Raw genomic sequence first — 27,694 nt, 5'->3', positions numbered from 1 at the left:
TCAAGGCCAGGTTGGACACAGGGGCTTGGAGCAAGCTGCTCCAGTGGAAGGGGTCCCTGCCCGTGGCAGGGGTTGGAGCTGAAGGAGCTTTGAGATCCCTTCCCACCCAAACCAGGCTGGGGTTCTACAGACTGTGAAGGGAGGACAGAAATTGTTACTGGAAGGGAGGACAGGCAGAGCTGTGGCACCAACCAGCCCAAAACTGACAGAACATTCCCCAAAGTGTTCCTTTGGACATTTCCAAATGAAAATGTTCCAACTTTTCACTTAAAATGACACTTCCACCCAGGAAAAGTGCCCTAAGCCGGTTAAATACCCCCCAGTGACTGACATGCAACATGAAAATGAATCAGGAAAGGGGAAAAGCTGCATTAACACTTGGATTTAATTGCAAAAAGTAAAAACTGTTTTTATTCTTCTTCCATACAAATCTCATTTATTTACACACTTTACAGGCTTTTCCCAAGTATTTACAAAGGTTGCAATATATTAAATTAGGACCATCCATAAAATTCTGCATTAAGTGCATATTTACATCCTTTTTTCTTTTAATCCACCATGGAATTTATAGTGTTCAGCATCAAAACAGTCTTTATGCATGTCCAGCTCGACTTTCCAGCACCCCTGAGCCCTTCTAACACAGCTCCTCTCCTTGAGGACAAAGAGATAACACCAAAAGTAATCACTTGCCATGTGCTTGCATCTCGAGAGCAAAGGGGAAGTCCAGCATCTCCCGTGTTTAACTCAGCAGGACAGTAAATCCTGTGCAAGAAGGAGCTTCCTGAAGAGGAGAAAGCAGAGTTCTACCTAGGAAATTTAGCAAGAGGTGAGAGTTTGGTTTGTGGGAAGCCAAAGCTCGTTGTGCACCCACCACAATGGCCTCACTACAGAACGTATCCGGTTCTCCTGGGAGCCACGGGGCTAAACTCGGATCACAGAGCCTGGGATCTGCAAAATTCCCTCCTGGAGCAGCATTCCCAACGTGAACACGGGTTTAGAGGCAAGAGCGTCCCCTGCCTGGGCTGGTGCTGTTCACAGGGCTCACCTCCAGTGATGAGGTGCTCTGCTCCCCACCTCCTCGTGCTCAGGGTGTCCCATGCTGTGTGTGGGACCTGCTGGGAGGGCAGCCACGAGAGCAGGGGGCTCTGATCCAGTCCAGTAGAACCAGCCTCTGCCAGAGTGTGGAGCGGGAGAAGCGACAGGGCTCCCAGGAAACCCATTCTCCAGAGCACTGCACAGGGAGTTTGGGGCTGGGACCTGGAGAGCTGCCCTGGAGGAACTTGTGTGTGCAATGCCAGTGGGGAGGGGAGAACTAAAGGGGAGAAAAAAGAGAATCAAGAGGAGCTGGCAGCCTGGCTCCCACAGGGATGCTGATTCCCTGGTGCTGAAGGAAATAACACCCCTCCTTCCTCCTTTCAGTTACCCTGAGTTCAGGACTGGCTGAGAGCAACAGGCAATGACCCTGCTTATGGAGACAGCTGTAAGCCAGGAGCCTCAGCCCTGCTGCCGGGTGACAGCCTGTCTTTGTACCCTGACAAGTAGAGGGATGATCCCCCCCTCACCTCTGCCCACCGGGCTCTCGGGTAGTACCGGTCTCTGTGATTCCAGAGCAGCTTTGCAGCCTCTGAGTGAACAGAGCCCATGCCCCAGCTCATGGGTAGAGCTCTGAAGCACACAAATAGGCTTTAAATAAGGTAAACTGCATGCATTGATTGGCACCCCCCTGAGCTGGCCAGGGTGGGGAGCGGGGATTGTCCAAACCAGCACGGACACTTGGATACACACAAGTGCCAAAGGGAGTTTGGAGCTGAGGGAGAGCACATGGGACGCACACCCCCAGTGACTCATCCGATTGATGCCTCAGTAGCTGAGCAAACAGCCACATCTCCCCCAGCTCAGCCTCAGCAGCTCACTGGGAGCTGCCGGGCTCTCTAGGGAAGCCACAGCCTCCTTCCTGTAGCCCTTGCAAAGGGAAGCTGGAGCCCTGGGTGAGGAGGACAATGAAGACTTGCTTGCTTGGATGGCCAAGGGGTCAAAACCTCCTTCTGGCCACCTCAGTCTTGCCACTTTGGCCTCACATCTGAGTTTTCCATCCTCGCCCGTGCTGCTCCTCTGGCAGCTGAAGACAGGAGCTGCTCTAGAAGGCATGCTACAGACTGGGGCTCAACAGTGATCAGGGCCAGGATCGGCTCTTTATCAGCAGGAGAACTGCCCTCCTGTTTCAGTTTAGCAGCTAATTCCTTACAGCTTTTGGAAGAGGAATAGAAAATATACTGGAAGTTTGAAAACAAATGATGTAAACTCCAAAGGGAGCACGGCTGGGACGTATGCAATGTATCGCCTAGACACAGAGCTGGAAACTTATGCGGAGACCATAAAGTGCACTTGGAAAGCTGATCTGCAAACAGGCCAGATTCACCACCTTCTGTCCAACCAGCTGCAACTCTGAGGAGGGGAGAAGCAAGACTTGAGAGCACTTAAATAGGCACAAACCTGCCCTGGAGTCCTCCCCTTTTCCCCCTGTCTAAACAGCAAGTACCAATAGATCCGTTTTCTCTGCTTCTTCCCAAAGGATCCAGGCAGCCACTCTGTGAGTGGGACTCACAAAGCACAGGCATTTCACAGACACTTTGAGAATTGTCTGTGCAGCTTTTACAAGTTACATTCAAGGACACTTGGAAGTGGCAGCACCACCAAAGCACCCACAGCCTCCACGATCATAGGCCCAGCAGGTTTTCCCCATACACATCTCTAACCAAACAGCTCAGGTACAACCCCAGTGAGAGGTGAAGTCACCTCATCAGCCTTTGAATTTGACTTGAGAAGCTGCCAGAGTGTAAATAGCAACAGTCACTAACGAGGCCCTAATTCTGCCATCACCAAACCCCCAAATTTCCATTAACTAAGACCCAGGCTTTAAGAGGAGGGAGAGGAGGAGGGGTGTGTGTGTCTTGGCACGTACAAGATTGCACGTAGTGTCACAAATGGAAAACACCCCCCAAGCATTAATTATACTGATGGCAGTCTTATTAATCCAATTCCCTTTAATATTTTGTCACAAATTAGATCAGTCCTTTCCTGTCCTGACTCAGTCACACTCTCCCCCTTAGGTTCTACCAGACCTGCTGTGTGTTGGTGCAGTGTTGAGGGCCATGCATCCAGACTGACACAGGTCCTGGGGCTGTTTGCATTTGTTTACAGGAGAAAACCAAGGCTTATGCATAGAAATGTTTGTAGTGTCAAGGCCTCAGACTAAATTCTTTGGAGCAGGAACTGTCCTCTGCCTTATCCTCCTACAGGAGCCAGACGTGGTCATCCCACTTGGCAGCATTTGTCAGAGTTTACTGGGATCAGCACAATGTTTGCTCCCATTCTCCTGGTCTCACTCAAAAACAAAGGCTGGGCAGACAGTTTTCCAATCTGTCATCTCACATGTACCTAAAATATTTACAGAGGAAAAGGTTCTCGCTCCTGAGAACAGAGTTAACTCACTTTCAAACAAAACCCCTCCCAATTCCATATTAACAAGTGTGAGAATATGTCCTGAACCCCAGCCCTAGCCTGTGAGTTCAGCCCTGACACATCTGTAAATGATCTTCCACAACAGGATCAGACCCAAAGGATCAGACTTGGAAGAGCCCTCAGCATCCACAGCCTGCAAACACTGAAACTGAGCCTCTCTCAGGGCATTGCTGAGCAGTGCTCAAGCAACAGGAAGCAAGTGAAGGCAGCTTGGAAAGGACTCAGGAAAAACCAACGTTCACTCTGAAGACAGAGTTCCAGGTCTGGATGGAGGCGATGCAAAAAAGTACCAGGGACAAGGAAGTTTTCAGGTGCTCCTGTAGGTACCCTGGGCTGGGGACACAGGCAGCACCTCCCAAAGCAAGGAGGAATCAGTGGAGCAGCCCTGGTGCCTGAAGTGCAGAATCAGGAGATGGAACTTGTACAGAGCTGCTCTGTCCCCAACCCCGTCTCCATCCAGAATTACGAGGCCCTCAGCACCACCAGCACAAAACTTGCCTTGGTATGTTTGCAGGAAAGGAGGTGGGGAAAGAAAAAGCACAGTTACAATTTGACTTACTCGGAGAACCGCAGGAGAGGGATCACAAGACACAAAGAAGAGGCCTGAACAGATTATTTTGGTACAAGAACGATGCTGAGGGTCTCTGCCCTTAGGCTGCAAGGGTCATCTCAACCCTGGAGCATGGAGCAGAAATGGGCTTTATGGGGCACACCACTGAGGCACACAGCTGCAAATGTGATGGAGATAGGGTGAAGTTGGAACACATCAATTCATTCCCTTTATAGAGCTGGCCTGACAAGACAGGCTCAAAGCTTCCTCCTCAGGAGGAATGTACACACAAGTGTTACACACCCCCTCCACTCCCAAACTCCCCAGGAAGTTTCAGAAGTGCCATAGTCCACAAAGGACACAAAGTGAATCTCATCCTGAGAAATCCCTTTGCTGCAAACCCAGGGCTTACCTGACAGGCAGGGAAGGTCATAAATAGCTTGAGCTTCTCCCAAAATACATTTGGGGAAAGGCAAAGAATTACCTCAAGGGTCAGGAAAACAGTCCTTTTTCAACTTTGTAAACATGCAGGGTGGCAAAGCTGCCTGCCCCAGCTCTATTCTCTTGCAAGACGTTGCCTTGGCTTCAAAGCTGAAAGTCTTCTTGTCCTGGAAACAGCTCTGTTCTCCCACCCATGTCCTTAGCTAGCAGCTCCATCACAAATCACTGCTGGCTCTGTCCCTTTGGCCATGAAGCTCATCATCCAGTAATCTGCACTGGCATAACCTTTGGGAGAGGCAATGAAGAGGCTGTATTAGATGAATCTATTCTTAATGACTGCTCCACTTCCCATCAGGTGATGCAGATATGCAGAAGCTCTTTGGAAAGACACTGCCCTCTGTGACACACTGGGTTTGTGATACCCAGCAGAGCACCGTGTCTCGTGCAGCCCACCCTGCTCACTTTTCACACTGAACATCACATGTATCCCAGTCCAGGATGATCTCTGTACTGGCACAAGCAGGTACACACCAGTTTGGAGGTGGTAATGGAACACACCACCTTCTCAGGTGTCACACAGCAAAGACCCAGCTGGAAGCAGTCTTCTGACACCAAGGGATCTTCCAGACCCTGCATACTATAACACCAGTACTCACCCAAATCTCCAGCTTCCAGCTCCACTTTGAACATCTCACAGTGTTCTCTGCACTTGTCCAGAGGTACGACAGTCAGGGTGAGCTGTCCACTTCCAACAGCAAAGAGGCTGTGCAAACTGTAGCTCTAGGATGAAAGGAGAACATTTCAACAGCTTTGCCAGCTTCTCTTGGCTCTGTCTGACCAAAAAAGGGGCAAGTCTCTGCCCTGCAGCAAGGTGACACAGCACAAACCACAGCTTTGCTGCTCCTCCCAGTTACCAGTAGGTCATACCTGAGCTCATTGCATGCAAGGTTCCTCCTCCCATCTCTGCCCAAGGCAATACAGGCTCTCTGCACCCACAAAACCCACAAGAAACCAGGAGGAGATCAGTCTGGAAGCCTGAAGTGTCACTACGTTCAGTGAAACACCTCAATGGCAGGTATATCTCAGAACGGTGAAACTCACTGCCCCAAACAGCTCCTACAATGCGACTCTTCAATGAATTCTGTCCAACTGTGCACAAAAAGACTATCCCCTCACCCAGAAAGTGAACAGAACTTGGACACCACTTGGGCATCTCTAACTGCAGAGGGAGATGGGCCTGGTGTACGACCTGCACAAAGCCAGACAGCTTCTGGGTGGCACAGCAACCTCGAGATGCCGCATTACCCAGAGATGGACAGAACTCTAACCCCTAAACCCTTCTTGCCAGGATTGCATCAGCTGAAAACATTCTGCAAATCCCCCAGAGACTTGGAGCTTCTGAAGGACAGTAACTAACAGTCAAGAGATAATGTCTCTGGGATGAATTTCTTCTCACCTTATTCCCCAAATCTGGATGGCGGATGAGGAAGCAGCTCTCCAGGGACACTGCCTTGGGGAAGGGCAGCAAAGAGGAAGGGGGGAAAAATTCCTGAAGAATCCGAGTTTTATTCACAGATTTGTTCCTAAACAAAACAACCCATGTTAAAGAAATATCATGCAATGATAATGTGTTTAAAAGATTATTTTCTACTTCACAAATACTCCTGCTTGATAAACAGCATGGCAGCCCAGCCCCAGGAGCTAGGAGCAAATTTCACTTCCCAGCTTCTAAACCTGTGCTCCGTCTTACCTCCCTCTGTAGCAGGACCATGTAAACAGGGAACAAAGATCATGACGGATGCCTAAAGTTAACTTCCCCCCTTCTTCCCTTAAAATGATCTGAGTCATCAATCATATCCGTTAATTCAAAGATACAGAGGTGGTACTGGACACAACCATAACTGAAACTATATGGCAAGGAGGGGGAATACAAGTCTATTCTCTAGGCCAGGGAGCGTAACTGGAAAAGGCAGGGTGGGGATCGTTATTTTTACCGCTCAGTCTAGTGGCATGATTAACACTCCTGTACCCTGATCATTTGTCTATCAGTGCTGCGGACAAGAAGTGCAGCAAGAAGATCCCATCTAAAGCACAGGCTCCACCATGCCCTTCTCCAGGTCTGCTTGAACCATGCTCCTCTGCTCATACAAACATACCAGGAGCTGCTGCTGGCTCCTGTGAAGCTCCCGCTCCACACCAGGAGGCACCTCCTCACATTCTCCTCACCTTCTCCACACGAAAAGACGTTGCTGGGTTGCTCTGTAACCTTAAAGAGCTCTGAATTGTTCACATGGCTTGGAGCCACACTAAAGGCTTCAGCAAAAAGCTGTTAGGTAACAGCAGCTCAGGATTAGGGTTGGCCATTTTTCCTGCACGGGACCAAACACAAATTGCTTTCTGCTACTCCTCAGTGTCTTGCAGAAGTCATGGTATCCCTTCTCAGACAACACTAATGGTGGAGGATTTCCACTGAGCAGACAGAGGGGATTAGAGATGTAAACCAGTTGCCTCAGGTGATCAGACCACAGCCCAGATGATTAATGTATGGCCTGAAGAACACGACCAAGCAGTTACTGGGATATTTTTGTCTTGCAAAGGGAACAATACATGAAGTCCCAGCCACAACACTCCAATTTTAGTGTAAAGCCTTCTCCTTGGATTACATCAGTGCTAGCAAGCAGAGCCCATAACCCACTGCTGTTCCCCTGCTCAGTGTGAAAGTTAAAGTGCAGCTCACAAGCTCCTCGTTGTTCATATAGAATCACAGAATCAACTATGCTGGAAAAGACCTTTAACATCATCAAGTCCAACCAAGGCAAAGAGGCTGGACACCTCTGCAGAAAGGATGTGCATCATCTATCATATGTTTTGTCTTTAACTCACCAGGGAAAGAAAAATGGGCAGCTCCACAATTCAGCTGAGTTTTCTTCTATTATAACCTCTGCCAGTTTTGGATCCTGAGACTGAAAATGTTTGAGTTCTTCATAGGAGAGATGCTGCCCTGTCTTAAATGACACAAACCAAAGATAAAAGCTGTGCACCTGATGTTCCCCCTGCTCCCATTTCCATCCTGCCAAAGAACATCCAAGAGGGACAGCCATCTAGACTGCTGTTTCCAACCACAGTAATTAGGCAGAGGAACAACTTGCTAAGGATGCAGAGAGCTCCTCACCCCCCTGACATCTTTCAACTGGGGCTAAATGTTGTCTTAGATGCATGTTATACCTCAATCAGCAGTTTGTAGTTGAAAATATTGGCCAGGGGTCTTTAGCTAGTGAGTTTGGACTAATCATCCAGCCTTACAAAGCCCTGCATTACCTTGATTAGAAAAGGCTGAGGCCTCTGGAGCTTTTCTGATAGTTCTCCAAAGTCTGTCACTATCTGAAAGCTTTTCACAGCAGAACAGACTGTGCAGTTTGCAGGAAGCGTAGAAGTGTTCTGCCTGCAACCTGCTGCCCACCAGTCCTGGCATTCTGGGAATGAAACAAGAGAAACGTGGTTAATAAGACCAAAAATGAAATGGAGAGACTTGATGATAAACTCAGTATCCCTAACATGAAACACTGAGATTTCTTATAGCTTCTAATGGCTGTAAGTTACTCAAAGAAAGCAAGTTTCACCAGGCAGGGAACTCATCACAGGATGTTTCCAGCACAGGTTGAAGATGCTGGAGATATGGCTCCGGGCTGGGAGAAGCTTTATGGAAATGCCACTTCTCTGTACACACAGGCTAAGCTATCCCTTCATTATCAACAGAAGAGTGGCAACCATCACATATAGTGCCATTCAAATGAAACAAGTCCACAGGCACAAGAGGAATCCACACCCGTGATCAAGGAAACATTCAGAAGACAAAATTAAAGACCCTGGTTGAAAAGAGTAACTCTCACAGGGTTAGCACTGGTGCCATGAACCCTGAAATCAGCCCCCTTTACTTCTGTGTTAACTTCTCTGTCCTGGGCAAAGCTTGCCCGGTTTCTGATGTGCAAAAGAAACCAGGGAATGCAGGATCTCACCAGGATGTGCTGCTGCTCTTTCCATTCACATTGACTTGAAGATGAAATGGGAAGAAAAGTCCCGTCATGAGGAACCTCTGAACCACAGCTATATCCATTTTCAATCCCAGAAATCGTTGTTACACCACAATGGGCTGAATAGCCTATAACTCATGTTACATCTTCAAATAGCCAGTTTTTATGTGAAACCTTAACTTGATGCCTCTATCCTCCCTCCCTCTTCCAACCTAACAGCCCTCCCAGCACAAACTAGTAAGCAACCATTAACAGAAGCCACATGTTGCAGCGCTGAACGAACAGGACAAGAGCTGATGATGCTAAATTCCCCATGTGTTTCTATGCTAAAGGATCCCTAGGAGCAGCTGCCACACTAAAACGTTGTGGCTCTAATTTCATGTCAGTGATAGCCCTGGTTCTGCAGCTTTAATCCAATGGGGAGATGTTAGGTGTCCCTGCCCATGAGAGGGGGTTGGAACTGCATGATCTTAAGATCCCTTCCAACCCAAACCATTCTGTGATTCTATGATTCTAGGTTTAACTCAAGCAGTGGCAGCAAACCCACCCAAGTGGGATTGTCAGGGTGGGTCAGGAAAAACCCAAGGCCTGGGACACATCTCACATGGAACATCCAAAGATCTGTCCTCAAAACAGGCCCATCTGTCCTGTATGGTGCCAGCACATGTCAAAACAGCTCATGAGAAACCAGCTCATGTCTCCTGGCCATTGCTGCAGGCCACCCACTCAGAAACAGAGTGGATGGGAAAGGGGGCAAAGAAAAGACAGTGAAGCCTGTCTGAAAAATGAAGTTGGAGAAATGAGGATGCACAGTGGGCTTCAGAGGGAAAAAGACCCTGCACAGCCTGTTACTGCCATCGTGGTTTCCAGCCATGCTCACGCTTCTGTGCATGGGTCATAATTGATGAACAGCACTTAACAGGAAAGCTTTTGTTTCACTCCTCCCTCTGACATCCGCAACAGACAACAAGGAACATTACAGAGGATTTAGGTTCATTGAGACATAACAACAAGGAGCAGATTGGGATTCATTTTGCTTTTTTCTTTCTATTTCCAATCTACTCCCAAATGCTGCATTTCCCACCCCACTGCTGGGATATGGACTGAAAGGGATCAGGATGTAATTCCTAATCTTTCTGGAAGACACGTCTACACTGCTTTTCAGGGAATAGGGTAAAAAGGCAAAAGAAAGTGTAAAATCCTTATTGGAAGCAGAAGTCCCACTCCCATGAGAACCTGCTCCAACCTACTTTCCCTCCCTGCTCACAAGAGAAAAAAGAACATCTTTGTTCCCCTGCCTGTAAAAAGCTTCAATTTTACAACAACAAAACAACTCGACTCACAAAAAACAGCTGGTCAGGGACAGGAAACAAAAGGCTGAAAGATCCCACCAGAGGAAGGGCAGTTGCCATGAAGAGAACAAGAAAACTTATCTTATGGTCTGTTACACCGGCAGCAGCAATACTGTAATTTCTCTCTGGGCAAAACTTAAGAAACCCCATCCCAGAGCATTAAGCACAGTTGTCCCTAAATTTTCTCCCTGGGCTCAGAGCAGGACCCCACGTACAGGGATGCAAATCAGCTTGACAGTACAGAGCTTGATTCCTCTTTTGAGCCAGGCTGGGATATTTGCATTCTCAATTGCTTGATTCAGGAGGTGATTTCTTTGCCCCATGAATAACCCAAGCAGAACACAGTTGAGACGCATTTCAAATGCTGCAAGTGGGGTTGTGGGATCTCTTTTTTTTGTTGGTAATTAATCTTTTAGATTGATTGCTGAGGGTGTTAGTCTGTGCACCAGCATGTGTGTGACTGGCATAACAAGTACGGGCAGCGAGAAGCGGCTGCCCTGCCCATGCTGGGAGGGAGAAGAGACTGGGGAGAGGAGAGGGCACTCAGCTGCACACTGAGGACCACAGCACGAGTGCATCGAGGATGCTGATTCTCTCTCCATTACCCTCCCTGCATTCCTTCTACATTATCACCCTGCCCAGACACCCTGGGGGATTGTTCCGGGTTAAGCCAAGCACTGTCTGTCGGCACACACAGTCTGCTTGGAGACTGAAAAGATGCATTCTGCATCCCAGTGCAAGCGTCACACCACGGGCCCATCCACTCACACTCAACCACTGAAGTGCTGGGTGTGTGCAACCATCCCTATGGAGCTGAGTGCAGGAAAGCAGCTGTAGGATTGACACATACAACTATCCATCACGCAACACAAGCGCAGGCCAGTCCCAACTCACCTCTCCTCCCTGCTTGTGCTTTCTCACCCCCTTTTGAGGGGAACCTCAATTCCCCATCAGTCAGACCTACCTAATAGTTGCTTTTATGCTTTATTATCTCTCCAGAAGAGCCGTCTTCTCCCCTGTGTCGGGAGAGCTCCTAGCAGAGGTAGTGCTGGGGACTTCCAGCTGCTAACGCAACACAGATGAAGAGATAAAAGAATTCCTTAGCACACATCTATGATTCATGCTAGAAGTTTATGGCTGTATTTCCCACTATGCAGAAAAATAATAATTCTCAACTTACAATCAGTTTTAAAGGAGTACTCCTCCCTTCTTGGCCATTTTCACAGAGGATTTCCCAAGTTTTTGGCTGTCCCCAGAACGAGAGGGGTGTGTGAGCACAACCCCAGAGATGCTGGGTGTGGATGATCAGATTGGAAGCTAAGAGGTTACTGAGAAGATCTGGCCCTGCTTCTGCCCACTGCAGCAAAGCAATAAACCCCATGGAAACTTGCCCACATAGATCCGAGGCTGCTCTGGTCTCTTCAGAGACCATACAGAGGGTGAAATATCAGTCTGCCTCTGCAGCAGGTTCAAAGCTTTTGCTTTGAAGGGGAACCCTTTGCTCCTGCAGGATGCACAGAGCCAAAGGCTGCTCCTGACCCTAATGAAGTGTTGAAATCAGTGTCCTGCACGTAGAACTGCAGGTGCTGAGGCAGCTGCTGGCTGCCCACAGAGCTGGTTTGCTTCCCAGCACTCAGGACTGCAAGGCTGAAGAAGCAGGAAGCCCGAGGATGAAGGCAAGTGACAGCTATGTCTGCACAGGAGTGTCTGCTCCAGGGGAAGGGACACTCCCCCAGAACTTCACAGTCTCCCAGTTCTGTCCTTACCTGTTGTTGTCGCTACCATCACCCATGATAACTAGAAGAAAGCTCCCCAAAGGGCTGCCTGATACATTAAGCAGTTCCACAACCTGCAAAATTTGGTTCCAAATGCCTAATTCCTCTTTCCTAGGACAAAGTTATTCCCCAGTTCCCACCTTATACTTCACTAGGGACCAGTGCTAGGAGTATCCAACTTCAGCAAGCCCAGGATGAACTCACGGCTCTCAAAAAAGTCTGGACTGCACATTGGGTATTCACAAGACATTTCTTTGTCCGTTCTTACAGGTTCATTGTGCAAGCCTGGCTGTTCCATTAACACCCACAACACTTCTGGACTGTCCCCCACAAAATCAATTGTACCATCAAGAAGTAGAAAAATACTTGTAATCAAGGTAGGACAGCAGGAAAACCTCAGGGCTCTCAGGAAGCATGACCAGCTCTACACTGGCCAATTCAAAGGTAAGCTCAGGATGGGGGTGGGCTCAGCAACTCGTTTATGGTGCCAAAACCTCGTGACTATGTGCTAGCCCCCAACATAAGAGGGACATGGAGCTCTTGGAGTGAGTCCAGAGGAAGCCATGCAGGTGCTGCAAGGGCTGCAGCAGCACTGCTCAGGCTGAGAGAGCTGGGCTGGGTCAGCCTCGAGAAGGATCATTATAGGGAGACCTTAGAGCAGCTCCAGTGCCTAAAGGGGCTGCAGGAAACCTGGAGAGGGGCTTTGGACAAGGGCCTGTAGGGACAGGCCAAAGGGAATGGCTTGAACCTGCCAGAGGGGAGACTGAGATGAGCTCTTAGGCAGAAGCTGTTCCCTGTGAGGGTGCTGAGGTGCTGGCACAGGGTGCCCAGAGAAGCTGTGGCTGCCCCATCCCTGGCAGTGCTCAAGGCCAGGTTGGACACAGGGGCTTGGAGCAAGCTGCTCCAGTGGAAGGGGTCCCTGCCCGTGGCAGGGGCTGGAACTGGATGAGCTTTAAGGTCCCTTCCAACACAAAACAGCCTGTGATGAAGGGCCCACAAGATGCTCTGATGTCCAACTACTGTGAGCACAGAAGGGCTGCAGCTCTCCCTCCAGGTGGACAGATCTACCTTGCAGATGCTGAATTTACAGCTGTTTTCCATTCTTTCAAGGACAGGAACTTGCAAGGTCTAGCCCTTAACCTTGAAGTGAAATTGCAGCCCATAACCCACTGTTACTGCTTTGATACCCAGACTATTCAAGGCCAGGTTGTACCAGCTCCTGACATACAAGTAGCCACTTGCCACCCTGGGACCATTGCACACTTAGAGATACTATACTCCTTAAGTAAATAGCTTATTACTTGTCCTATTCCATTGCAGCAGGATACACTATATGCTTATCACCATGCCCCCTTTCCGAGATTTTATGGAAAGATAAAGCAATTTAGACATGAATTCATGATCACAATCTATAATGTGGGAAGATCTCGTCATTCTCACTTTACGCAGATATGAAGAGCTGTAGTTACTGTGTGGCACAGTTCAGGAGTCATTTGGAGCACTTTGCTGCAAACCCAATGTTTCCCAAGCTCCATTTTGCTGAAATCTGTCACTGGGCTAAAAACTAATTTAATCATTTATAACGTCATGTCAAAGGCAGGCTCAACGATGGGTTCCTGAGCAAGTCAGACAGGAATCATAAGGAATGATTATTAATTACAGCATGGAAGTCCTGATCAAGGAATGCATCACAGTGGGGGTTTTAAATATACACTACAAAGATGGTCCCTGTTCAGCACAAGTTCCTCGCTTCTTTCTCGTATTGAACTCCTTTGCAGCTCTGAGTATATTTAATACAGTTATGACAGAAGAAAGCATCTCCCAGCTTGGTTCAGTGCATTTTTAGGAACAGCCAGCAACAAAATAACAGCTACAAATAAACCCACCAAGAAACCTTTGTTTTTGTTCTGGGTAAAAAGTCAACAGCTCGAAGAGCTGCTCATTCATTTCACTAATGGGTAACGGCTGCTCAAACAACCAAAGGAGGATTAGTCAACCTCTAGCAAAGCACAAAAGTGATTTTGATCCAACGAAACATTGTGAAATCAAGTCTGCCCGGCCCAGCCCAAGAGGAATGCAGTCCTCTGGGGTGAAAGAGCATTATTTCCAGGAGAAATCTGCACCTACCAATCTAGAGGGCAGGGACCAAGCTGTTAGGAAAGCCTCCAAAGTCCACTCCAGCCTGCACTTCTGGTTACTGCCCTGGAAGCCAGCTTGTGCTGTGCTGGCAGCGTCTGCATGAGCAGTGTGGCTCAGGGGAACAGCACGCTGCTGAAACAAATCCCTCCCACTCGCTGCCACTTGCCTGATGGTGGCTTCAGTCTGGATGTGTCTGTGTCACTAGTGCAGAGAGGGCTCTGCTGGGCTGCTGAATGCCCCTGCAACAGGCCATGGATGGCACGCTCTCTTTCCAGGAAAGCAAACCCACCTGCTCCATAGATGAGGAACCAAGAAATTCTGAGAGCATCAAAATATAGAAGCAAAAGGAAGAGTTCTTCGTGTTCCACATTACCACAATGATTTGCAGTTAGTTTACTGTCAGCAAATCCAAATAAACAGTCCACTGGTTGAACAGAGGCCAAAGCAGTATATGAAACCAGCTTGGCACCACCCTGCCCTGCAAAGTCAGCCTGGTTTTTCCCCTTTGGACAAGCCAACACATGTTTGTCGGTCCCTTTCAGGATGTATTATAAAGGCGTTATTTAGACACTCATAAAAAAGAACAGATAAACTGGCAGCTGTGGGCAATATGCAAGCCCTGTGCAGTGCTGAGCCCACATCACACTCACACCCAACGCTCACATCCACTTCAAAATGCTCCAGCCACTGCGGTAGGTGCATGAGAATATACACGAACACAAGAGCGAACCAGCCTGACTTTGCTTAAGAAGAAACAAACAGTAAGATCCTTTGTGAGCAAGGGGAGAAGGTTTGCTGAAGGTAGCAAGCAGTTAGGAATCAGATCCTGCTTAACCCCCCAAGCCACCTTGCTGTGCAACCCTTTTGCTCAGGCAGGCCTGTGTTCCTTGAGCTCATGCATCACCGAACCCAGCAGCTCAGATGCAGCATGGGCTGCAAAACCCACAGGGAAAGCCCAGCTGAATCCCTGGGGGCTCAGGTCTCACTGGGCTCAAGCAGCAGAAAGCCCACCCTTGGGGAAGGCAGGCACACTGGCTGCTCCCTTTCTGCACAGAGCTGCACCAAGGATAAATACTGCAGGGCTGCAGCAAGAGGGGAGGAGCGTGAGAAGCAGAGAGAAACGTGGCTGCCTGCAAGGGGTTAAGATCAGAAAGAAGACAAGACCTGGCCAGGGGCCAAGGCAAGCCTGCAGCTGAACTGAAGGTGGCCAGCCAAGAGGCAGAGGCTGCTGTCCTCTCCCTGTAACCCAGCCTTCTGTGACCTGTCCCCAACAAACAGCTCTCACACCTACCAGGCCCCTGATGTGACAGTCACAGACCATTCACAAGGTGTTGCTTTAACACTGCTCCTCCACAGTTCCTTACTCCAAAATAGATGATGTATAAACCCCATAAACATGGTTTTAGCCCTACTGATCTAGGCAAAAAGGGGTATTTAGTACAAGGAATCTTCTCCAAGCTGGGGGGAACTTGCACAACACTGAGATACACGTGAGCTTGTGTCCGATTTGAGGTGTGCTGAGCAGCTACTGATCCAGTTGATTTTGGACAGTGTTGTGTATGTGGTCAGGATCAGGGCTCATTATTAGAAAAAAAGTTGGATTTTCTTCAAGGTCATTACAAACCCCTCTACCAATACATGTGGAGACTGTCATGTTGTTGGACGAACGCCTGCTCACCACCCATGACCTGCTCCGCTGAGCTGCATGGAGTGAACTTATCACAGGCAGACACACAAGCTAACGTGAGAGCAACTTCAGGGTCTGCTCATAAATGCCACTGCTCTGCGTGGCTGGCAGGGAACAGCCATCAAGCAGCTGACACCGAAACTCAGGTTTATATATTGAGAAAGCTAGAAGCATGTCCCAGAGCTGTGAAGTGAAGAACCTCTGGAGAACAGAAAGAGTGACCACCACTGTGGTTTTAAAATGTCTGTTACTAAACAGAGAAAATCCCTTTTCATTTGGCTCCGATTACTACAGACTTCAGGACCTCATTATATTTCTTCCCAATGCTTCAGGGGAGAGGGAAGTAGTTGTACCCCTACTTTCCACCTGAGAACTGAAACACAGAGGGAATGCCATGGGCAGGGATGCCTCGCACTAGACCGTGTCGCCCAAAGCTCTGTCCAAACTGGCCTTGAGCACTGCCATGGATGAAGCATTTACCACTTCTTTGGGCAGCCTGTTCCAGGGCCCCACCACCCTCCCAATAAAGAACTTCTTCCTTAAATCTAACATGATCTTCTCCCTCTCCAGCATCCTTGTAGCCCCCTTCAGACACTGGAAGCTGCTCTGAGGTCTCCATGCAGCTTCTCCAGGCTGAACAGCCCCAATGTTTTCATCCTGGCCCCATACAGGAGATGCTCCAGCCCCTGATCATCCTCATGGCCTCCTCTGGACTTGCTCCAACAGCTCCATGTCCTTCTTATGTTGGGACACCAGAACTGCACACAGTGCTGCAAGTGGGGTCTCACGAGAGCAGAGTAGAGGGGCAGGATCACCAATCTTAAAAGTCCTTTCCATTCCAACCCTCATCACTCTATGATTTGTCAGCTTGTGTCAGAGCAAAGGTTATAGCTTACATAGGCCTACTTTCTCCTTCTAACAGCCCTAGAAAGCCTTGAGTTAACTCACATGGCCACCCAAAATCCAGTGTTCCTCCCAGCAAGTAAAGCCCTGAGATCTGCAAACCCATCACATCCCTGAGTGTATGTGAAGCACTGATCCACCCGGCTCACCCTGCATGCTGTAGTGGCAAGAGGCGCTTCCCCAGCCCAGAGCAGGCAGTGGGACCCAGCACTGGGGCTCTCACAAGCTCTGCGCAAACATAAGCTCAGGAAGAGCAAATGAAAACCACATTTCCACAAAAACTCTTCCCCAGCCAAAGGGACCTCGATTCCTAGTCCTGGGAAAACAGCTGAAAGAGAGGCACGAACTCCAAACCCAAGGGTCCAAGAGTCAGCTTTGAAGAAACAAAGGGCAGGAACATTAGTTTTAACATGGGAATTGATCCGGGGGAGAAAGCAGCAAACAACAGAGCAAACAGACAGGCAAAAAGGAAATTTACTTTGGACCTAATCCTACAAACTTAACACAAGAGGAGCAGTGTCCACAAAGCACTCTCACCTCAGCTGCTCAAAGATCCACCCACAGCCACCGACAGACAGACAGCCGTTGTCATCCACAGCACGGCTCTTGGGGTGGAAGGGATGAGGGTGAAGGTGAGAGTGAAGGCAGATCACCCTGAGCTGGAGGGAGAGGGCAGCAGTATCCTGCACCCCTGCTCTTCCCAAAGCCTTACCATCACTCTAACATGGAGCTTTGCCTCCTGGAGGAAATCAGGTATTCGAGCTCCCCTTGTTCTGCAACACAAACCTGGCTGCTCAGCCCACACCTACCAGGGGAACCAGCTCCATCCTGCAGTCCTGGAAGACAGGAAAGCTGCTCCAAGCCTGAGCAGGCTCAGGAGGGACAGCACAGCCCCAGGCCACTGCCCCTGCCTGCTCAGGCACTTGAAGGAAATGAACTGGACCACCCATGTGCCCACACACTATGGCTGGGCTCTGTCCACACCAAGCTGAGTGGCCAGGGATGTCTGCCAGCACTGCCAGTGGGCCAAGGCAGCCTTCAAACTGCTACCAGGTGGCTTTCAACAAGAACAGCTCAAGCTGGATTTGAACTGGTGCCCAAGCACAGAAAGCTCCAAGTTTCATCCTCAGCCCCCTCAAAATCTTCATCTCCCAGGATCTACATAGAGAAAGGAAGAGGAGTCTGTACAGCGAGTCCTTTCTTAGCAGTTTTCTCTGCTGCTCAGTCTCTTGCACAGTGCCTTCTCCTGTGCAGGAGAACCTGTCCTCTGACACCTTTGTTTCTGGGACTGATCTGGGGCTGAAGGCTGTGCCCATGCTTTCTAACAAGGCTGGATCCTCTGTAGTTAAGGGGCTAACAGGCTTTCCAGTGTCTACCTCTGCTTCTGGAGATTCCCATGAAGAAAGGGTTGTCTGGTGATCCCTGCCTGTGATTGTGACTATTGAGGTCTGGTTCAGCCCCTGGTACCTTCCCAGCCTTATGCTCACATTAACAAACAGGATGACAAGATGTAGCTTTACGCCTTCCCTTCAGCAGAAAGAGCCAAAATTAAGGGCAAAATATTTCATCATGCACAAGGCAGGGTTGAAAGAGAGCTTGGAAGACCACTCAGCCACATGACATGAAGCTCCCTCTTCCAGATCCCTGCCGGATGCAAGCTGTGAAGCTGACACCAGCGCTGCTGGGACAGCCGGACACTGGGACAGCCCTGGTGGCCGCAGCTGCCTGCAAGAAGCCAGCACATGAGGGATTCCCACAGGAACCCAGCCAAGGTTCAGGCTGGGTGCTGCACTCTCCCATTCCCATAGCCAGGGACTAGCCCAGTTCCTTTTGCTGAGGCAGGACCAAAGTCACCCCAGCCATCCCAAGCAAATCTGTTAACTGGGACATGCTGCGTCTTCCACTACAACCCAACACTGTCGGAAAAACAGACTGGGAACTGCCTTGTCCCCTCCTTTCCCCAGGGCTGGCTTGCTGCCCACCCTCTTGTGCATCACTTCTGAAGAGTTCCAGGACTCATGGAGGCATGAGGGATTTTATATACATTCAAACAACCTTGCATCCTTCCTCTCCATCCATCCTGCTGTCCCAAGGAACCTCCCTGGGCTCTCCCCATCCAAGGGGGCCCTGCAGCATCTGAAGGAAGAACCTGTCTGCTTTCTCCACAAAATTTCACTGAACAAATACAAGCATTAAAGTGCCCATTGATTTGCTTCCCCATACAGAAGTGGAGGGGTGTTCACTTGTGTCAGTGCTGACATGGAGTAAATAAGCAGGCTAGTAATGTCAAGTGGCTATCATCAGCCATCTCCTTGCCTCTGTTTTTTCCTTCCCCGTGAGAGATGCCAGTGCATAAGGAAGGAGAGGAACAATGGGGATACCCCATCCCACCCCTACAACCCGAATCAACAGCAATCCCCCACGTCAGCGGAAGACAGGGAGACACAAGAGAAAGCACAGAACAGTGCCGGCACTTCAGGGAGCCCTTTTTAGCTCCAGCAGAAAGGTCAGAGCCAGCCCAGACAACTCTAACACAATGAGCTGCCCAAGCTAAATATAAACCCATGGAGGGCATGGAAACAGGAGTTTGTTTTTACAGTGAGCTGAGAGACGATCAACGTTGTGCCACATCTCTGCCCAAAATAATTCACAGCTTTATCATTACTGACAGTCTTTGTGTTTTATCAGAGAGGCTGAGCCCATGCTCACACCCCTTTGCCAGCCTAAGTCAGTGGAAATGATTAACTGAGAACAAGAAAAACTCAAAACTTTTCCATTTCTGTTACACCAGTCTAGGAAAATCTATTATGTTCCTGTCCCATGATGTGTCCACCTCAATAGGGAGCTGCTTATCTCCCTTCCTCACACACATTACCCTTAATCCTACATTAACTGCTATAAACACTGTGGCTCTCAAGCCCACAGTCCTTTCCCAATACTCCACTTGGCAAAAACTATTTTTCCTTAAACCCAGGTCACATGCTGAGGTTTCTACCCTTTGCTCACAGATATCAAGATCTGGTTGATAAACTGGTTTTGTTTGCTCACTTAGAAAAAGAAATAGAAAGGGTGACATTTACCCAGCATAACTATCTCAGATTCTCAGAACTGCAGAGATTTTTAGAGGAAGGGGAACTCTTGTGGAAGAAAAAACCCTGAGGTAAAAAAACAAACAGGGAAAAGGGAATGTGCAAGAACAAAATTATGAAGGTAGAGATCAAATATACCTCAGTGAATGGAAGGAAAAGAGCCCTAGCTAGAATTCAGATTACTATTTTTAAGTACAGTGGTAGGAAGAGAGAAAACCATGGTGCCATGCCAGTAACACATTTGTTATTTGGTGCTCAGGGAGACACTCGAAAGATTTGCATAGCTGATATTTCACTTGGTATTTCTTGCAAGTCTTATGTTAGAGCAGAGAAATCATTTCCTTACTCTCAAGCATGTACTTCTTAGCAATAGGCAGAGAGAGCAGCCGGATGTGACCAATCAGGGAGCCCCAGGCATGGGCTCTGGACAGCGGAGCTTCAGGAGGCAGCGGGCTGTATGGCTGGATCACAAAGTAAACAGTCAGCAACACCAGTCCGAGGGTGAGCAGGCCCTAAGAGAGAAAACAGGCACAGAATTTATCACAGTGCAGCCAGCAGATGTGTCTTCAGAACAGGACACACCTCTGGCTGCTATCAACGGGTTGTGGTTGTGCACCATAAGATGAACACTCCAATTTTTGCTGTGGCTCCTCATTCAACTGCAGTGCTATTTATGTACACAGAGTTGTCACTCTTGTTTTATTGGTAGGGCTGTCCAAGGACAAAATTAAGCAGCCTTCAAACCCCAGCTACGCAACTGTGTTCATGGATTTTAGCACTGTAAGTAATCCAGCACCAGAGCAAGGAGGATTATCTACAAACAGTTCCCATTCCTCCAACTTGCTCAGATCAAAGCTGGCACTACTGCCATCCCTCTGCACTGCTGCCACCCCTCTTTGCACAAGGTTTTCAAGGCTTTGTGCAAACATTCATCAAGCCTCAAACCACTTTGGCAGAGTTGGCACCACTCCCTCCTCCATATCAGAATCCCAAATAAGCCTTAAAGAGATGACATGACACATTTCTTCCCCCCCGCCCTCCCAGCCAAAGTCAAAGTGAACCTACAACAAAAACAAGAACAGAAGCTGAAAGTTCAAATTATCAGTTTCCTGCCTTATTTTACAGCCTTCTATAGGATGTGAGGAAGAAAGCTTGATTTTTTTTTCGGAATAGAAACCATCAAGTAGGTTTAAATGCAACACTAAAATATTACTGGATATTACACCAGTGGGAAGGTTGTCATCCTTGCAGCAAACAGCTCAAACCTAGCCAACAGCAGCATCCTTTCACCCACTTTGCAGAGCTTTTCACAGCATCTTTTAGTTAAGGGTCTCAAAACATTTTTCTAGCATTGAGCATCATGGCAACAGGTTTATTTTATAGACTAGGAGGAGAATAGACAGGTAGAAGCTTATGACAGGGTCAGAAACAGAATCTGTATCTTTTCATCATTCAACCCTGAATTTCCTTCCTTCCTTCCTCACACTTCCTCTGAGGGTGCTGACACTGAGAATCTTTGCCTGAAGGATCAATGCAAGTCTCATTGTTTAATAATTTCAGGAGAGGAAGGTGTTGACATGTTAAATTTTCAGCGCACATGAGCAATTTCAACGCTCAGTCAGCTGCCTTCTGTTTTCAAACCAGCTCAAGGGATGCAGGAAGCTACGCTTCACAGCTTTTTAAATTAAGAACTTGGGAAAATTCATCAAGAAAATGCAATGGGAAGTGAAAGGCTCAGGTGCAAAAGGAGAACTCCAACCCTTAAACGGTCTGTGCATGCACAAAAGACATGGAATCATAGAATGGTTTAAGTAGGAAAGGACTTCAAGATCATCGAGTTCCAACCCCCCCTGCCATGAGCACCTCACACTAGACCATGTCACCCAAGGTTCTGTCCAACCTGCCTTGAACACTGCCAGGAATGGAGCATTTACCACTTCTCTGGGCTGTGCTAGCGCCTCACCACCCTCTCAGGGAAAAACTTGTGCCTTGTATCTAACCTGAACTTCCCATTTTTCAGTTTAAACCCATCACCCCTTGTCGTACTGCTACAGTCCCTAATGAAGAGCCAATCTCCATCTTACCTTGTAGAGAGCCACTAACACAGGATACCGCGGAGGTCCTCTTTGGGGTTCATTCCTTTCCAAGAGCTGCCTGATGAATTTCTCAATGGCTTTTTCTGACATGCCACACTGGTGGCCAGTCTGCCTCACTAGATCAATTGTCTCTGAGAGCTTGTCATAAATGCTGAGCTCGTTGGACAAAAGCTCCATGGCCTCCGATGAAAAATCCCTGTGGAGAGATCCAGTACGTTAACAGAAAACCCACTCCAGCTGCACAGCTCAGCACCAGCATGTGCAGAGAAATCACAGGAACATCCCAATGCCTAAGCAAGAGGAAGGCAAAACCTCTTCACAGCTAAAGGCACACCATTTAGCTGCAGTCCCAACAATCTTTGCTGGTCCTGTATCTCCTAGGGACCTAAAGAAGCCATGAAATTTCCTGACAAGAGAACTGCCTGAGATTCGCAGCTTATGTAAATGAACAAAGCTTCCCAGAAATCAATGAAACTCCAGTTATTCATCTATTCCAAGTGAATCCATCCTATAAAGTGATTGCTCACCAAGTACAAAAGGCAGCAGTACAAAGCTGATCGTCACACACAGCAGCCAAGCTAAGCTCTCCTGCAGCGCAATGTTAGCTGCTTAGTTTAACATAGATTTGTTTTCATTAAATCCCCTGTCAGCAATAGGACCAGGAGAGGGAAATAAACAATATGTATGGGTCAAAGTTCAACAATTTAAAATGTCTCTGTTTTTGCAACCTTATGTCCAAGCCAACTGATTATTGAGTAACGGTAACATGATAGCAGCATGCTCTGCAGGCAGCAAAAGCTCTTGGGTTGCTCTGAGTTTGCCTGCAGGCTGTTCACATGCAGAAATGCAGCAGGAATTGCATTGTGAAACCAAGATAGAGACAAAACGGCATTTGACAGCAAGTTATTTCCCACCATGAAGCTTGTAGGAACACATCTATGAGCAATCAATATTAAGATGCCAAAAAAAGAAATTAGTTCCTTTACCACTCCCCTCCTCATCTGCCACAAAGGCAGAGCCTCGTGGCACCGAGAACAGCAGATGGGCTGAAAAAACGATGCAAAGAAACTGCTGGACAAGCTAATAGCCACCAACATGAGAATCCCATTGTTAGAGAGACATTTTGCCTTGGAAAAACACTGCTGGGGAAAGGAGCATCTGTGAGGTCTTGTTCTGCCTCTTGTTTCTGAGCTGGGAAAATCTGAACCTGATCAAACTGGGACAACAGAAACTTTCTGGGGAGCAGAGTTTAGCAAGGCCCTCAAAGCTCAGGCTGAGGACCAGCATGTAAAAACACAAGCAGCATAGAATCCCAGACTGGTTTGTGCTGGCAGGGACCTTAAAGCTCCTCCAGCTCCAATCCCTGCCACGGGCAGGGACCCCTTCCACTGGAGCAGCTTGCTCCAAGCCCCTGTGTCCAACCTGGCCTTGAGCACTGCCAGGGATGGGGCAGCCACAGCTTCTCTGGGCACCCTGTGCCAGCGCCTCAGCACCCTCACAGGGAATAACTTCTTCCTTATATCTGATGATATACATGATTCATACACCCAGCTCACTGCTGAAAATGGAAATCAGGCCCCTGTCCCCCTTTTACTCTAAATACTACCTCACACCAGGAGCCAGCTCATGAATACATTGTGCAGCTTCACCCAATCACCAACTTGCTCGGTGAAGCCTGTTACTGCACCATGGGAACTGTATAACTATCTGCATGGGTCTGCTCTGCACACACCTCACAGCAGAGCATTTGGCTCACTTGAGAACAAGCTGACAAGTGCTGCATAACATGCTAACTAAACTTCAATTTGCTGTGCTGTAACTCGCTCTGACTGCTCCCACAGCACAAGCCAGCCATAAATGTATGTATGTATATATATCAAGAACTCAGATTCTCGTTTGGCAACCAAACTTGAAATACTATTTGCCTTTAAAAAACTGGAGGGCAGCTTCCCCCCTAAACTATGGGTTCCTACAAGTCAGAACTCAAACAATGGCATTTTTAATACCTTTTTTCGCGCAATGCTAGGTACTATCATTAAAAACCAAACCCACTTTTCAACAGGGCTACCAGTTTCAGCAACTGCTCTTCTCCCCCAAACGCCCCTCGGATCACCTCCCTGTTCTGCTTCTGCACGTTTGTTTATATGATCCCATGGTGAATCAGATGAGAAAAATTATGTGCCGGAAAAATAACCCATTGGTTCGGCCAGCAGCTGCCTGAGCACCCAACTCAAGCCGTTCGCGTCAGATGTTACATTAACATTAGTGTCGGATTTCTAGCCACAGCCTTAGAAAGGCCAGAAGAGTAAAATGCCAAATTAAAACCTAACCCCAAGCAGGCAAGGAGAACATGCTGCACTGCTTTGCCAGGTTAATGAGCTACCGACATTCCTTGCGTTCCACACAAATATTTGTCCCAGATCTTCCCACCTGAGCAGCTCCATGGGCTACCAAAGCTGCCCCAAAGCAGGCTGGATCCTAAGTTCTCTGAGGCAGAGACCTTTTCTTCTTGTCTGTAAAGCACCTGGCGTGCACTTGACTCTGCAAAACAATGCACTGCTTTTCTCCTGTGTTCATGTAATGCCGTGATTCACACAACAAGCAGGGGCCAGCACATCTGCAGGATATCAAGCATCTTCTTCCCCCCAGCTTTTGCGATGACTCTAGTTGCCTTGACACTGCAGCTGGTGTGCTAATTGGTCTGAGGGGTTATCTAGCTTCCTCTGGCTGCCGTGTGCCAAAGCTTTCGCCTGTGAAGCTCTCCCGTGTGGAATTCCAGCAGATTTCACAAGCTTCCAGGCATGCAAGGTCTGCCTGCTCTTAAAACAATCGTCCCATACAGAAATGGTGCCAAACACGGTGATTTCCCCCTTTCCGAACAGCAGAAACATCCTATGGTGATGAAATGCTGAGATACATCCCAGCTCTCCCACCTCTACGTTTGTATTCAACCCTGAGCAACACCTTTGTATTCAAGCCCTGCAAGTCACAGACGCCAAAAACCCAACACAGCCCCTTGACAAAACTCAAAAGTAACCCACATCTTCAGCTAGGAAATCAGGCATCACGCTCCCACGTTGTTTTGAGAACAGATGAGGCCTTAAAAACCAGATAACAACCTATTATTTCCCTTCCTATCGCCACAATACAGCTGACAAAATAATAACAACAGACTACTGTACCCTCTTCACCACCACGAACACACACTGAGCCAGCCTTATCCCTTGCAAACAGCAGCCCCTCAGAGCCAGGCCTTTTAAACGAGGGCACCCATATGCTATTGTATTCCCTTATGGACTCCACCACCCTGGGAGGAACAAGCAGCTCTCCACAGACATAAGCAGCAGCAGCTCTCAGCCTGAAGGGTTCCCAGCTCCTGGCCCCGATGTGTGGTGGGTGCTCGAGCCAGGCTTTGGGAAGCTGAGTATTCAGAGGGAAGCGCTGTCGGAGGAGTCGTTAGAAGGGAACGGCGCTCGCCCTGCTGCTGAGCCTAACACAGCGACACAAATACGACCCAGTCCCTGCTTCAGCATCGCTGGCGCGGCCTCCCTCAGCCCTGCTCGGAGGTTCAGGTCCCAGCCTCAAACCCTGCGGAAAGGCACCTCCCAAGCGGCAGCTCCAGCCGGGACGATTCTATTGCTTTAAAAGTCAATAAACTGGACCAAAACCCAGCGCCCACCCCCACCGCCGGGCGCCTGCCGAGGGCCTCGCTGAGGCCCGGGAGCCCCCCCCAGGCCCGGGCCCGCAGGGAGGGGCCGAGGCCCGGCCCTGCCCGCTGCTCCGAGCACCCACCGCTCCAGGACCCCCGCCCCGGACCCCCCCTCAGCCGCCCCCGGCCTCACCCCGGCACCGCCCGGCGGCTGCCCCGCTCCGCCGCCCGGCTCCGGGCTCCTCCCGCCCGCGATGGAGGCGGGACGCGGGGGCCGGGCCGCCGCTTCCTGCTTCCGCCACGGCCCGGCCCGGAGCCCCCGCGCCCGGAACAGCCCCGGTGGCTCCAACCGCCCCCCCCGCCCCAGCACCTACCGGAGCCCAGAGTGCCCCTGCGAGTCCCAGCTCCCGTTTAAGCCCAGGAAACGGGGACCCCCGGCCCCGTATCCCTACGGGAACCCCTCAGCACTTACCTGAGCCTGAGGTCACCCTTAACTCCCCCAGCACCAGCCTGACCCCCTCCCATTACCCACAGACACCCCCCAACACCCACCGAGCCCCCAGCACCCTAACGCACCCCGTCCAGCAACCACCTGGGTCCATGGGTACCCACAACGCCCCCAGCCTCGGCCTGAACCCCCAACACCATCAGAACCCCCCCACACACACATCTCTGAACCCCCAGCACCAGCCTGACCACCCTGAGGCCTCCCCGGGAGCCCCAAAATACCCCCCCTCCAGCACCACCTGAGCCCATGATCACCTTGAGACTCCCCCATTACCTGTCTGACCCCCCCATTACCAACAGACCCCCCCAAACTAAGTCCTCAGCATCCCCAGACCCGAATCAGCACCTTCAGACACACCCCCTCAGCACCCCTGAGACCCCCCAGCACCTCCAATGCCTCTCATAGCCGGATCCACAGCCCCGTGACACCCCTCTACCCCCAGGCATCCCTCCACAGCACCCACCCATCAGCCCTTACACGCTCCCAAACCCTGCACCAGCCCCATTGGGCCCATTCACCTCCTCCAGCTCTGCCGAGCTGCATTTGTGCTCCCCAACAGACCCAGCCAGTGCCCCCCCAGCCCCACTTACCCAGCCCCATGGGGTCATGGGTGTCCGTTCCCACAGCTCGCTGACAAGTGGTGACCATGCACAGGGTGTTAACCCCCTAAAAAGCATAGGAAAGCCCTAAAATGTATGGGAAGGGCTTGCAGGAGTGGAGGGCTGGCGGATGGAGCAAGAGGAGGTCTCCAAAGCCACCCCTGACATGAAAAGCTTGGAAGAAATGAGGACTGAGGGGTCTCAGCCTTACCCAGCCCCCGATATGGGCTTCAGTCCTTTACTGCAGTTAAATGCATTTTCAATCGGCAGTCGGTTGTGGCTGTGAGGGGCTTTTCTGGTGTCTCCCCAGTCCCTTTTGAGCCCTGTTTAAGTTCTTGGCCTCAACAACTTCCTGCAGTGATGAATTCTGCAGCTGAATTAAACACTGTGAGAAAAAGTGCTTCCTCTGATCAGGTTTGAACTTCCTGCCCCGTTCATCCCAGCGCGGGAAGCGCGATGCTCTCCACATCCCGATTTTCCTGCCTTTCAAGAGGAATGGGGTGAAATTCAGGGAGACGCTGTTGGGTGAGACCCAAAACCCAGTGGCTGGGACACTGGAAGCTTTGGCCGATGATTTGTTCTGACTTAGCAAGAGCTCGTCTAGGTTCTCTGCTTTCAGTGGAAGCATCAAAGTGAGATGGTGGCAAACGCCTGCTGAGCTTGGGCTGGTACCCAAGATCTTCTGCAATCTGGGTTTGGCTGGGGCAGCTCCTCTAATTCCTGTGGAGTGCCTTGAGGAATTACAAATGGCTCGAAGGGAAACAGCCCGGTTTTAAACCAGGATTCCTGTGGTCCAAACAAACATGTGTTTCCCTCTTGCTATTAATATCTCAGCCCTTGATCTTCCTCCAAACACTCATGGATGCGTTTAACAGCTTGCAAAGGAGCGGTCCATTGGATTCTGGAGTAGGAAAGTTTACCAGGATTATGAATTATTAAAGGTGAAAGATGCTTTCAAATGCAATGCCCTGGCCATACTTCCCAACATCCTTTATCGCCTTCCTGGCATTTCTCTCAACCTGGCAATGAAAAATCCATTTCCAGGTTTGGAGGGAAGCTCTGGTGTGGAGTAACACTTGTTTTATGCTTTGGGCACAAACTCAGTCCGTAATTTCTAGTGGAATTAGACAGACGTTCCTTTCTGTTTGCTCTTCTGGGAAGCTTTTGTTTTGCACATCTCTCTTCTGGGCCCTTTTCAAAGCTCCTTGTTTCTTTCTTTGAAGAAGCAGTGTTGCAGTTGGAAGGTGTTGCTGCATTTGCTGCCATCTAATGGGAGAATTAGGTTGAGACAAGGGAGACTGAGATGAGCTCTTAGGCAGAAGCTGTTCCCTGTGAGGGTGCTGAGGCGCTGGC

The 27,694-nt window shown here is 49.4% G+C and overlaps 1 protein-coding gene across 4 annotated transcripts; it reads right to left on the bottom strand.

Moving 5' to 3' along the window:
- Positions 1-367: 367 nt before the first annotated feature.
- C19H6orf89 (chromosome 19 C6orf89 homolog) lies at positions 368-25,533 on the bottom strand. Of its 4 annotated transcripts, none has more exons than XM_065698331.1 (8): positions 25,428-25,533; positions 21,574-21,781; positions 19,836-20,001; positions 7,832-7,986; positions 7,397-7,518; positions 5,970-6,096; positions 5,170-5,293; positions 368-4,798 (listed from the first exon to the last, which is right to left on the bottom strand). In XM_065698331.1, the coding sequence occupies exons 2-8, from the start codon at positions 21,760-21,762 to the stop codon at positions 4,713-4,715; spliced, it is 969 nt and encodes a 322-aa protein (XP_065554403.1). In that variant the 5' UTR covers positions 21,763-21,781; positions 25,428-25,533; the 3' UTR covers positions 368-4,712. The 4 variants fall into 4 exon arrangements, with proteins under 4 accessions (XP_065554403.1, XP_065554404.1, XP_065554402.1 ...); XM_065698332.1 differs by lacking the exon at positions 25,428-25,533 and adding an exon at positions 25,188-25,247; XM_065698330.1 differs by lacking the exon at positions 25,428-25,533 and adding an exon at positions 24,627-25,168.
- Between the last annotated feature and the right edge of the window lie 2,161 nt (positions 25,534-27,694).

Source organism: Lathamus discolor, chromosome 19 (genome assembly GCF_037157495.1).
Source record: "Lathamus discolor isolate bLatDis1 chromosome 19, bLatDis1.hap1, whole genome shotgun sequence".
Taxonomy (NCBI): Eukaryota; Metazoa; Chordata; class Aves; order Psittaciformes; family Psittacidae; genus Lathamus; species Lathamus discolor.
This window is presented reverse-complemented; position numbering and strand designations above follow the sequence as displayed.

Bases quoted from the DNA above. Each gene is read 5' to 3' on its own strand.
- C19H6orf89 (XM_065698329.1), bottom strand. The intron at 20,002-21,573 runs GTAAGATGGAGA...TTTCTCTCTTAG, and splicing joins TGTTAGTGGCTCTCTACAAG to GGCCTGCTCACCCTCGGACT. The intron at 7,987-19,835 runs GTAAGGAAATGA...TTTCATTCCCAG, and splicing joins TAAGAAGTACATGCTTGAGA to AATGCCAGGACTGGTGGGCA.